Raw genomic sequence first — 13,543 nt, forward strand, 5'->3', positions numbered from 1 at the left:
AATGCGGAGAAAAAGATCTCGGCTCATTCTAAAACGGCGGTGAAAAACATTCGGGCCCCACCTTGGATTCTCCGCAAATTAATCTGCGAACAGATGTTCGTGTGCTACGTCGTGCTCGCGGGGGACAAACGTCCGTCGTCGTATCGGGCGAGGGTCCCGCGCCTCCGCCGTTGCCTCCGCCGCCGCCTGCTCCCGCTGCATTTGTGCCAGCATTCTGCCTTGGCTTCATTAACGACATCGAACAAGGCTCGAGTCAAGGCCCGTCTGCAGCCATCCGATGTACTCAAACGTAGTCGTCGGGATTCATTTTTGAGTCGATGAGAGAGAATAATTGAAGAGAAATTGAAGAGATGTGAAATTGGAGTGTGTGAAATGGTAGTGAATAGTAGAGTTTAAAGAAGAAAAAAAATTCGAAACGCGTGCCCATCGTCCGCGTCGTCCACAGTGGCGGACGATGCGGCGGACGATGGGTATCCTCCGCGCATCGTCCGCGATGCTGCAGTGGCGGACGTGTCGCATCGTCCACACCATTGCGGATGCCCTTAAATGAAATTGAGTTTAATTAAACCGAAATACGTCGTTTAAGGGGAGAGCAAAAGTTCAAGAAACAAATTGGTGATTAAGAAAATTTCACAATCATTTTATATTAATTGCAAAGGATTTTGAAAAGTAAGAAATAAAAATTAATTTGAAAATTTCAACTGAAAACGTGTGTGATTGGGATCAGGTTGGAGACTTGGAGTTGACTTGCTATTCGTTTATTGTTATCAATGGAGTAAATTATGGGGTGTTCATTTCTCATTAACTGCGAAAATAATAAATAAAGAATACTATTGTACAGAAAAAATAAATTAAATTTATTTCAGGTTTATTGAAGAGGAATAATATTATGGGAATACGACGAATAGTGCATTAAATATTATTAAATTGTGTAAATGAGAATGTATTATTGATAAGAAATTTGAAAAAAAAAAATATCTATATTTGAACTAATTTTTGTTTCAATTATGTTTAAAAGGTTAGTTATCTTTACAAAGATAATAATTATTTAAATTAAATTATGAAGTTCGATCAATTTTTAGTCAATTCTAATTTTTTTTGAAAAATCTAATGACTAATAGAATTATTAAATTGGACAAATTACAATTTTTATCAATTGCTTTATACATATAAATATGATGATGAAAATGAGTGGAGTGTGAGATTCATTTTTAATAGTATTAGTTTTGTAATAGATTGTGAGTATAAAAAATTAGTGAAATAGAGGGACAGGATATCAAAAGTGAAATAAAATTAATTATTTTATAAATTATAGATAATTCAAAATAATAAAATATTTTTTTTAAATACTGGACAGAGAAAGTACTCGACTTAGGAAAATGGAGGTAGGCTGACTAATTCCTCACAAGCTTAATTGAGTTAGTTACTCAACTCAAATCGAAATAAATTGTACTCCTATTATCAATAGATTTTAATATCCTCCCTATGAATTCATTCACTCTACGCATTATCTATCACTCACACTACCACTATAATAATATTATTATATAGTAGTAGTAATTAATACGACACTAATTTAGTTATATTATACCTCATGTCTCAAAATCTCGATACATTAAATTTTCAACAGTTGAATGGGTCAACAATTACGTGCTTGATCAAAGTTTAGTTTCTCTTTCGGTCAAAGAAAACAAACGAGCAAACATATATAGCCTTCAAGACTTACCTTAATATTATAGTAGCAACTAGCAATATGAGTATATGTTACAAAGAAACATTAAAATTCAGCACATAATATTGCTACAAGAAACGTCTTACCATCGATGTTGCTTTATATATATCATCTTAAATTTAATTATATTAAATGCCAATAAGTCTAGAAATTTAAAAATAGGCTCAAATAGTATAAAATATTTTTTCTTAATAAACTCAAAGCATGATATAAAAGAGCAAATTCCCTATAAAGTCATGAATTTTTAAAAGGTTTGATTTTTTTTCCATGAAATTTAAATATTGCATGAAAAGTCATGAACTTTACCCCGTGGACCGTGGTCCAATTTCTTAAGTCGGGTTTTTCGGCTAAGTAGTGTGCTGACGTGTGTATTTAAACTGCCGTGGAAGATGATATGGCAAGTAACAAAAAAACACCGCAGGAGAAGAGAAGCATGGAAAAAAAACGAAAGTTGATGATATGAATTACAATCAGTTCAAAATGACCATTTCATGTTCAACCTTGGAAAAAAAAGGTTGGAAAAAAAAAAGTGAATTGCAAGGAACTTATATACAACACACAACATAAGATTGCATTAAAACAACAGCAACTAATTTAACAAAAAAATGTTAAATTAGTGTTACAATAATGAAAAAAGTGGGTGGTAGCATGCCACACTATCAACGTGACTAAAACGCGAAACTGCATTGACGCAGAAAAAAGCTGACACAGAAAGTGCGACGAAACAAGGATAGTACTATTCAAAATTTAAAACCTAAAACACAACTAAAAAACGTGCTTCTTGCCTTCCCAACCACCAAAGATTCTCCCACTTTCACCACACCTGTCTCTTTTTTCTCACGTAATTACGCAATTACCACAAATTATAATGTTTTCTTTTCAACATTACATTTATTTAATACAATATGCCCCTTTTTTGTTTCCACGGCGATGTTAATAAGGGGACACCGAAACCAGCCTGCAATAATATTCAAAACCGCGTTACTTACAATTTGACGCATGTGTTCCTTTATTTTTATAATAATAGTATGAATATAGAATTGTAATTTTAGATATTCCCAGTGCTTCAATTTTGTTCTTGTTGTGACAGAATAGAGCAAGTATATAATCAAGACAAACATTAACATAAAGAGTCACGTATTTATATGGTTCACCAACGTTGTGTTGGCTATGTCCACGGACACGAAACGAAGAACAGATTGTGTTCAGAATTGTGAAAGCTAATCCCAATAAAGAGACGTGAGGTCGAATTAGCTCACGTCTCTTTATGGAAAAAACTTGGTTAAATTTTGGTTCGTCACACAACTTTAAAAATTTAATTGAAAAGAATATGAAATTTTGATCTTTTCGCAATCATCAATTGACGAAAAATCCAATCATAAATCGATGATTAACTTATCGACAATGACGACCTCGTATAATTTTCTGATAGTCATATCTATGGATTGACCCTAGAGAAGAGTCTAGGAAGCTTAAGCCCTTAGTAATTTTTTTATTTTATGTTCTAGTATGTTATAAAAATTTATACTACAATTTAAACCACTAAAAATACTAAAGTAGGGAGTATTTTTAAAAATAAAATTTTAACAAAACAGCCACCCTAAATATATCGAAGAAAATTTCTTCAAAAAAATTTAATCTTTCAGAAATTCAATTGCTAGTAAATCCAAATTCATTATTCTTATAGCTAACTTTGAAAAGTTAGAGCTAATTCAATCGGTTTTTCCGATAATTTACCCATTAAGTAATTGCACAATAATCAGTCGGCAACATGGGGGAAGATTATTATTTGACTGTTTAAAAATAGTAAATGCGGAATTAAATGAGCTGCTTAACTACTTTAATCAATAATTAATGTCAAAAAAGGTGAAGAAGGGAAGGATAAAACGAAAATTTAGTGTATGTAAGAAAGATTAACGTACTTATCCAATACTAAAAGAGATTTATTAGGATTAAAGCAACAGTTAATAGTAAATACCAACCTCTCCTTTCGCTTTTCCAGAAACCTTTGCAGAGAATTCTTCCTTGATATCGGCAGATCTACATTCAATAAATCCATTTTTTTGAGATAATTGTAAATTATTTAAATAAAATGAATATTCATATGAAGCACACCCACACCTCCATTCAGAGATTCAAGCAAGTTTCTCTCAGTCTTGGAGTTGGATTCCAAATTTTCTGCCGATTTACAAGGAACGAATTCATCCGCGGTTTTGAGAATATTTTGCGCCTGTTCCAATATAATGCCAATAAAAATCAAAATCAAAATCAAAATAAAAATAAAAATAGATAAATGAAAAGGTGTGAAGTCACGCACCTTACGTGGGGACACGTCAAACACAGAAACCACTCCGTTGTAGAAAATCGTCATCGGAGCTCTGTTTTCACCGTTCAACCATAGCAAATTTAAATCACGGAAAATCGCAAAATCAATTGCAGGAAACCGGAGTAGGAAGAAGAAATTGCAACTACCTGAGTTTAGGATCGGAAATTGGCGATTGAGGAGGGGCAATTGCAGCAGACGATGCTGATTTCTTCGATCCCAAACCGCCATTCCCGATCACGCTCTTCACCACCTCCGGATTCATCTTCGATATAACACCTTGTATATCTGCACACAAATAAAATTGAGAGAGGGAAACAGATAGCGATTAGCGAGAGAGAGAAATTGTGTGAAAACGAACCGCGGAAGCTTCTTCTGCGCTGAAAAACGGGGGCGGTGGAGCGTTTCTCCATGCCGAAAAAATCAAGCTCGAGAGAAGGAGATTTAGCCATGGATTGTTACTGTGTGAGTGATTCAGAGAGAGAAGGAGAGGTGATTAGGTGGTGATTCAGTCATAATGCTTTGATGTTCATATCGATGAATATATATATATATATACATACAACTGTGTTGATGCGGTCGGCCAGAGTATTGAATAGTAAAGCAGAAAAGCAAGGAAACGAGGAAAATGAGGTTTCAGAGTAGTACTTTATGGAGGTAAGGTTGTACCGCTTTTTTATTTTAACTACACTTGTTGGAGGGTTTGTCACGGCGTTTAAATTTGGGGGATAAGTGGTAATTTATTAATTTAAATTACTCCACCACTGAACTTATGAAAATAAACAAGTATCATGAGCAACTTTTCATTGCCGCAAAAGCAATTCCGTCGCCTTGGTGGCTTCCACACTCTGGCCCGACATTATGTGAGGGGGTTAAATCAGTGTGCGCAGTAATCCATTGAGGGAAGGCCTTAACTCACTGACTGTCAGAAGCCCATCTTCCAAGGCCTCGCACCTGTGTGCCTGAGAGATGGAAATGAGAAACTTTTCATAATTAAAGAAATAGAGTATAAATTCAGTGTAAGAAATTAAAATAAAAATGAGATTATTTCTTGTGAATAAATGAAAGATCAAATATTGGATAGGTAATTTACCGACTTTTATATTTTTGGTTAAAGGAGTTTTGCAATCGTCTAATTAGACACATTATTAATCCAAGGAACAAAATATGATATACTCCACCAAATACAATGTAATATAAAAGGTGAGGTAGATATATTTTAAAAAAATAAGATATACTATTACAAAATATGATGCTCATTTTAAATGAATTTATATCTTATTACATTATTTATCCATTTAGAGGGGAAAAAACAAACAGACCCATATAATTGATGTATACACATTTTCATAACACATTTCAAATTCAAATCTTGTACTATTACAATTTACAGAGAAAAAAATCACGTGATATTGTTGCAAATACTTGAAAGAGGCGAAAAAACTATAGTCATTTTGGTGATATTGTGGTTGTGGTGGGGAGTTCATGGACTGATGAACACTCATTTCACATTTGTTGTCCAACAATTTCCGGTTTTTAAGGAATCCAGTCGCCATAAACATCACTTCAATTATTTGATTATTTCCCACATTTTACATATGCTTTAGTTCAAGTAGTTATGTCTCAAATTAGATTCTCCTCTATGTTTTACACACGTTGGCAGTATATGGTGTGCAAAATGTAGATGTTATGCTAGCATATTTCACATAAAAGCAAACCAAATTTTTGGTGCATTTTAATGGATAAATTGTCCAAAAAAATACAAAGTTTAGTCAATTTCTAATTAACCACACAATTTTTTGAAATAACCCATTTGATGGTGTATTTTTTTTCTAAATTGTCTCGAGATCTTATATTTCTGATCTAGCATACGCAAAATATTATGTGAACAAAGCATACGTTATATATGTTATCTTCATCAATTAACTTTTACCCCAATAGGAATATGATTGGTAATAAATCGTGGTATTAGTATGATCATAGTCGAACTTCATCTTTTTGTTTGAGTTTGTGGCGGTTAGCTTGATTTCAGAGGTGAAGGATATGAGATAGAAGAGATGATTAGGGTTTGGGGGAGATGGAAGGGAAACTTTGGGGTTGAATTTTACAAATGTACTACTCCTCGTGCCAATAAATTAAGACACGTAAGATGACGAAATTTTTATCATGAAACAACTGAGAAAAATGTCAAATATAGGATATAATCGATTATTATTGGAAGTTGCCAAATTGACTAGAAGTTGACCAAACTTTAAGATTTTTTCATCAATTTGCCATATTTCAATTTTGTATACAAACTTTATAAAATTGTGACGGGAGAGTAGTATTTCATTTTACAATTTACAACATTTAAATGCAAAATCAAAATACATCCAAAAATTCGTAGTAGTCCATATTAACTGCAATTAAGTGGCTTGTCGGCAAAAATACAATTAAACATAAACTAAGAAAGCGTGCATAACTTACATTTATTTGCAATTTTGTGTAGTACAAAAATGAATCTTAATTGTGTTTTTAATCCTTTTGTACGTGTCAGGTATCACTGACAGGTGAAATTTAAGAATATGTTTCTTTTCATATATAAAATGGTAGTAGTATAGATTTCCATTTTATCGAGACGTTAAATAGAGTAACATTAGTAATTAAGTACATTGTATCGATGGACATGCAAATATCCTACTTTGATGATTTGGAAAGCAGTCGGCCTAATTTAAAAACACTTAATCGTTATAGTATTAAATTAAATTAAATATTAACGACCAATATATCCCTAAATTAAAATTGTCTCAGAGGTTGCAATTTGACAGATGACCAGGCAATTGCAAGATTTAGATACCAGGAGGTATCTTTAAAATTATAATTACGCCATTTAATGTCAATTCAATTCTTATATGAATCCATATGCTATAGTTAAATTCGAACACAACTTAGCACAAAATATGAATTTGTTATCAGCACATCTTGATTCGTGTTGACAAACACGATTCTATATATTCGTGTTGACACGGCACAATAATTATAATAACACAACAGCGACACGAAGTTGACATGATTGCCTAAGAAGACATATGAAAAATGAGAGAGTTATAACATAATTTTAACTCTAATAAACTAACAAAATTCAACTTAAAGAATGAATTTTATTAAAATAATACTACTGTATTAATTATTAAGGGGTTACTCATATCTAACCCGAATCAACCCAAAATTATCATATTCTTATCTGGTTGAACACTAATATATTAACTTCGTACGAGTTATGTTGTGTCGAAACTTGCAAGAACAAATTTTTGTGATAAAACATTAAGATATTTTCAGCTTAAATCTTTAGATCTTGTTGAAAATTGAAATTTATCTATTGATCATTTTAATTCTACAATGTTCCAATATTTCGATACGTTGGACCCCTCTTTTCTGTTAAGTGAATTTGCAATTGAAATGTGTACATCCACCCCTTTCAAATTTTTTTGATAAAGAAAGTTCAAGTTTATCAATTGCCCATTACAAAAATGACAAAATCCTAGTGGTCCAGCATTAACTCAAGCCCAATTTTGCTTTGGGCTCCATATATTAAGTAAGGTTCACTTAAAATTTAACAATCATTAAAAACATGAATCAAACATTTCTTGCAAAAAATGAAGACTTATGTCTTAGAGATCTAGAAATCAAATCATATTAATTTTCCTCTATTATTTTTGTACCCAAGTAATATTAATGAATCAAACAAAGGGTGAAGATGACTTTGTAGTTAGGGGCAATCACCTTTTGCATTGTGATATAAAACTAACAATATCATCTTGATTAATTATCAAGATCAATAAGTATTTTTAGTCCCTCGATAATAAGTAAATGATTATAATTGATAACCTAGCATTTCTCTAAACAATAACTACGAACCAAATGATAGAGTCGATCTAATTTAAGACTGAAATTTCATGCAATTGTAATGGACATTATATATGAATAATGGACTATACCCTATCATTTGGTTCTAATTACTACTATTGTTTAGGAAAATGTATATATATACAAAGTGTAAAGATGCATGAAATCTCTGTAATTATGAGTTTTAACAAAAGGTAGAGTTATTTTTAAACCACTCCCTTAATTGATAACCATATATGTATTTTATCGACTAACCAATAACGAATATCGTTTAATCAACCATCCTTAATGAACAATGATTTGAATAAATAGGCGTGGATGAGATAATATAGTCGGTTGTATTGGTTATAATTACAAACAGTAATAATATTATTGAAATTATTTAATAATATAATATTAAATTTTCAGAATATTTTATTAATAGTATAAATATTTTGTATAAAACTATCATCAAACACATTAATAAAATATAAATATTATTCTTTTTAGTTGTAGAGTGTTCTCTTTTGGAAAATTGGCAAATAAATAATAAAAGATAATCAAATATCACAATGATGTCATTCCAATTTTAAAAAATAATTAATTAAAGTAAGAAAAAGTTTAAACAATTAAAAATGGTTCCACCTAGAACATTCATGATGAACCTACTAAATACTAACTCCATCTTATCAAGTAACGAATCCCATCCATTTTTATTACACAACATTTCCAGCTCAATCAAATCTTAATTTCTCCAAAAACATGGACCAGAAAGAGGGAGAGACGAAGAAATGGGGGACACACATCATGGGGGCTCCGGCGGCGCCGGCGGTCCACCCGGACAACCAGCAGGCGGCGCTATGGCAGGCCGAGGAGGGCCCACAGCCGCCTTACGTTGTGATTGCGCCGGTGGAGAGGTCCGCCGCCGACAGCCCTCTCGATCATGTTGTCAACGTCTTCAATTCTTGGAGTCACAGAGCTGAGGAAATTGCTCGTAACGTCTGGCACAATTGTAAGCTCTCTCAAATTATTGATTTCTTTTAATTTTGCAATCCAAAATTATCTTGATGACTTACTTAAAATGATCACATGTTTTAGGCATCAAACAATATTATAGTGCTACTACTATTCAATTATGTTACCGGCAAAATCTTGATTGGTTCTAGTAATTGACATGTGGATTAGTTAAAGTCGGTATGCAAAATCAGAATTTGACCAAAGTTTAAGAATTTACGACAATTCCCCCTAAATTTGATTTAATTAATAAGTTTCACTAGATTGTGATGCTCATTGTTTACATTCTAAAATCTCAATAGGATACAATAAGGTTAAAATAGAAACAAGATGTGTGATTTTGAAGGTTTGTGGTTAAGTAGATTATTAATTATGTGTAAAATTATGTTAGTTTTAAGTTGGACTAGCAAATTGTGCGGATTGGGTCGACACAATCCAATAAGGCCAATTGTGTATGTTCACCTCATTGTGTGTTTGCAGTAAAAACCGGGCCATCTGTATCCGGGGCTGCGTGGGGGAAGGTGAATCTAACCGCGAAGGCGATAACAGAAGGGGGATTTGAGTCTCTGTTCAAGCAGATATTCGAGACGGATGCGGATGAGAAGCTGAAGAAAACATTTGCCTGTTATCTTTCCACAACCACTGGCCCTGTTGCTGGGACCCTCTATCTGTCCACTGCCCGCGTGGCTTTCTGCAGCGATCGCCCTCTGTCCTTCCGGGCCCCCTCCGGGCAGGAGACGTGGGCCTACTACAAGGTCACGATCCCGCTGGGGCACATCCACAATGTCGCCCCTGTCGTCTTGAAGCAGAATCCACCCGAGAAGTATATACATCTGGTGACCGTGGACGGCCACGAGTTTTGGTTCATGGGGTTTGTCAACTTTGAGAAAGCGTCCCACCATCTGCTCGACAGCGTCTCGGATTACCAGCAGCACGTTCCCAGCTAGGGAGCGGTTAACTTGTTTGTCGGTTCGGGTTTTTGTGTGTGTGTGTTAATAGGGTTGATCAAGTGTTGGTGTTGTTTCTTGTCTGATTTGTGTATGTTGTAGTGTTATAAGTATATGATATGATATGATATGATATGATATGATATGATATAGTGTTAGTTATTTCTCAACTATTGTGAATATTTGTGATATAGTGATTTGGTATATATATTGGGCTTTTTCAAAAGCTTGATTTTGTATTGGATAATACGACATTGGACTAATGGGCTTATGGGCCTAGTTATGGAGTACTATATTTTCCTAGTGTTCTTGGACAAGCTTAAGAAAATTTCCCTTCAACCCTCGTTGATTTTTCCATTTGGGATTAGCACTAAATTTAAGAAACGTAAAAGAATGTCAGTGAAAAAGATTAGTTGGATATACGTACTACGGGTCTTATTCTAATGCTTATAGCACCCTAATCTAAAATTAAGACTAAATCTCCACCCTTGAATTTTAAAATGAGTGGATGAGATTAAAGCTCACAAATCTCAATAAATAGTAGACAAAATATCAACAAAAGGGTAATATCGTCATTATGTTATCATATGATAATTTTCGTGGGTGTTTTTTTATATCAACATTGTGTATTACAAATATCAACAATATGATATAAGAATATCAACATTAGTACAAGAAAATATCAACACATATTTATTGAGATTTTTACATGGTTTTATTGAGATTTTTTGATGTATTTGTTGATAAAAATCTGGGTATCAACATTTACGAAAACTAAAATAAAAAATATCAAATTTCATCATCTGAACGTCGTCGGAACATATGCAATTGAGATCTCGTTGGAATTCTTATTAAATTATCTTTAATTTGATATATTTTTTGCGAAAAAATAATTTAAATTGAGAGAGTTACGTAAATTTAAAGATTTGAGATGATTTTGAGGAGAGAGAAAGTAGTTAGTTATAATTACTTACATGTAGAATTTGACATTAATAACCTTTTAATTTAATTAATAATTATTTAAATTTAAAATATATTACACTTGACATCATATTAACCACAAGATCTTCTAATCTAATGGTTGAAAATTGGTCTCAATTTGGAATTGGTAATTAGTTAGCAATTGATTACATCCCTACGTACTATAGGAATAATTTTACAATATCAATAAGATCTATGTTGTGTATTATAAATATGTAATATTCTATTTGTCTCTTAAAAGTTAAATTTTTTGAAATAGAATGAGTTTTAATTCAAAATTGATAAAATAAGAGAGACAGAAAGAAAAGCGTGTTAGTGAAAAATGAGTTCCGCCTCATTGAAGATAAAGAAATTATTTTAAATAGAAACTTTCTATTTTTAAAGTATAGATAAGTGGGAAAAAGATTTTATTTTTAGGTGGTAGAGGTTGTATTATTATCATTAAAATTTCTATTTTTAAAGTACAGATAAGTGGGAAAGAGATTTTATTTTTAGGTGGTAGAGGTTGTATTATTATCATTAAAATTTTGGGATAATGGCCCCTAATATAAATGAACTTTCAAAAAGTTGGATTTTTTCCACAAACTTTAAAATTGACAAATAATATCAAGAACTTTACCCGAGTTTGTTATTTTCCACCAAACAAAAAATTCCGGCTATATTATTGGATTGAAAAACAATTTTAGAGGGTGCACTTTAAAAAAAAGCATCTTCAAATATTGAAGAACTTGAAGCTCTCGAAGTTGTTGTCGAGAAATTAGAAAAAATAATTTGTATCATGATCTTATTTGCCATAACTTTTTCACTGGTGAAAAATAATAAACTCAGATAAAGTTCATAATATTATTTACCAATTTTAAAATTCGTAGGAAAAATCCAACTTTTTAAAAATTTCATGATATTAGGAGCCAGCGTCCCTAAAATTTATTACTATGTCTCAAGAATTAATTAATCTACATTTTGTGTTTGCTATGTTTAGATTTGAGTGATGTCGTTTCAAATCAGTGGATATATGCTAAATGTTTCTGAACTCAATAATTGAATATATGAAAATAAAAGATGAAAGGAATATTTCGACATGTGAATAATCTGCACAACTTTTCACATCAATTGTGGGGGTTCTGTTTTTTATCGAATGAAGAATATAAAAATTTTAAAATTACTAGAAATAAAAGAGAAAATAATGTATGAAGTTAATTGATTTGATCCCACCACAGGTGACAGGAAAACAAAACATTCAAACAATAATCCACACAACACGTCACATGAAATTTGAAAATCATTAACTATGTCAAATCTCACCTTCGATGTCGGCAAAAATCCCACAACTATGAATTTTTATCTTATTTATTTTTATGTTCATCGCTAAAATTTGCTTAATAATTGTGCTTATATTCATTCATTCATGGAAAAAGGAGTGGGAAAACCATAAAAATATTATATTCCGAATGATTTTTTTTTAAATATTTTACGTGAACAAGTATGCAAATTTACGTATATTCAGTTATTGATTATGCATTAAGATATTGTTTCGGCTGAGCATTTTGATTATTTTATAAAAATCTGATCGGTTTGAGAGAAAGAACATACTCTATTTTGGTAAAAGTTAGATTGTGTGATTTGCAACTGTAGAAATAGTCAACTTTATTAATTTTTGTGATAGTTAATTTGAATAAAAATGTGTATGGATGATATGAAGCTCAAAGGTAAATTAGATCATATATGAGATTGGAAGAAGTAAGAGAGTGGAGAGTGGAGAGTGGAGAGTGGTTGGAAAGAGATGGAAGGTAGCAAAAGGACCAGTCATGTAATAAGAAGACAAGTTGAGATTCTCTTCAATTTCAACACTTTGTGAAAACGATAAAATATGGACGATCGATCAATGCTACACAAATATAATTGCTTCGAACATCTCAACAAATTCTCTCCTCCACACCGTGTAGCATTCTCTTTAATGTCTATATTCTTTGAAACACCAATTCCTTTTGTTTATTTGTCTATTATATATATGCAAAGATTGTCATCCATACTTCACCATATCAAAACATTTAGGGAAATTATCTCTTTAAATCCAGATCGTTTCCGCGTTGTTAATTATATATGTTCTGAATTGTCGAATATTACCGTGAACTATTGACTTTTTATTTAGACTCCGGAAAATTGATAAGACTCGTCTGATTGTCATCACAAAACGAAAATAGTGTTGGTAGTTAACGACGTGACAAAATTGATAAATCAAAAGAGAGATAAAGAGAAAAGTAGTTGAAATATCGTTATTGAAAATGTGACTCATCTTATAAGAAAGATAATGTGTCATAAATAGATAGTGCCTTATTTTAGTATATGGACCAGAAAAAAAACATGATTGTTGCTCATGGACCAATGAATGATTTTATTTAGACCGAACCTAGATATGTCCGTAGCTCATCTATGCCAATTTCCCTCACCACCAAACCTTAACTCTCTAGTAGTTGTTCGATTACATAAATAAGATTCGATACTTAATATATGGATCATACCACATTGAATTAGTCTTGACCTATCTTCTAATAAAATCAACCTCAAGTAATTTCGGCCAAAGTTCATCTTGGGCAATATCAATATAACTACAAAGCCTACCTAATTGTAAATATATTACTTGCACTACATAGATATATATATATATAGGGGAGTGATCAATTG

At 32.1% G+C, this 13,543-nt stretch overlaps 2 protein-coding genes across 2 annotated transcripts; one reads left to right on the plus strand and one right to left on the minus strand.

Moving 5' to 3' along the window:
• Positions 1–2,166: 2,166 nt before the first annotated feature.
• JAZ10 (jasmonate-zim-domain protein 10) lies at positions 2,167–4,674 on the minus strand. Its single transcript, XM_048111028.2, has 6 exons — positions 4,417–4,674; positions 4,205–4,343; positions 4,050–4,110; positions 3,854–3,962; positions 3,715–3,772; positions 2,167–2,690 (listed from the first exon to the last, which is right to left on the minus strand). Exons 1-6 carry the CDS (start codon positions 4,505–4,507, stop codon positions 2,666–2,668), a joined length of 483 nt encoding a protein of 160 aa, XP_047966985.1. The 5' UTR covers positions 4,508–4,674; the 3' UTR covers positions 2,167–2,665.
• Positions 4,675–8,611: 3,937 nt separating this feature from the next.
• LOC125211342 (GRAM domain family protein) lies at positions 8,612–10,050 on the plus strand. The gene is made up of 2 exons (XM_048111079.2): positions 8,612–8,931; positions 9,414–10,050. The coding sequence occupies exons 1-2, from the start codon at positions 8,682–8,684 to the stop codon at positions 9,878–9,880; spliced, it is 717 nt and encodes a 238-aa protein (XP_047967036.1). The 5' UTR covers positions 8,612–8,681; the 3' UTR covers positions 9,881–10,050.
• The last annotated feature ends 3,493 nt before the right edge of the window (positions 10,051–13,543 follow it).

Source organism: Salvia hispanica, chromosome 3 (genome assembly GCF_029641045.1).
Source record: "Salvia hispanica isolate PSC_SH4W2 chromosome 3, Shi_PSC_v1, whole genome shotgun sequence".
In the NCBI taxonomy this organism is placed as follows: Eukaryota; Viridiplantae; Streptophyta; class Magnoliopsida; order Lamiales; family Lamiaceae; genus Salvia; species Salvia hispanica.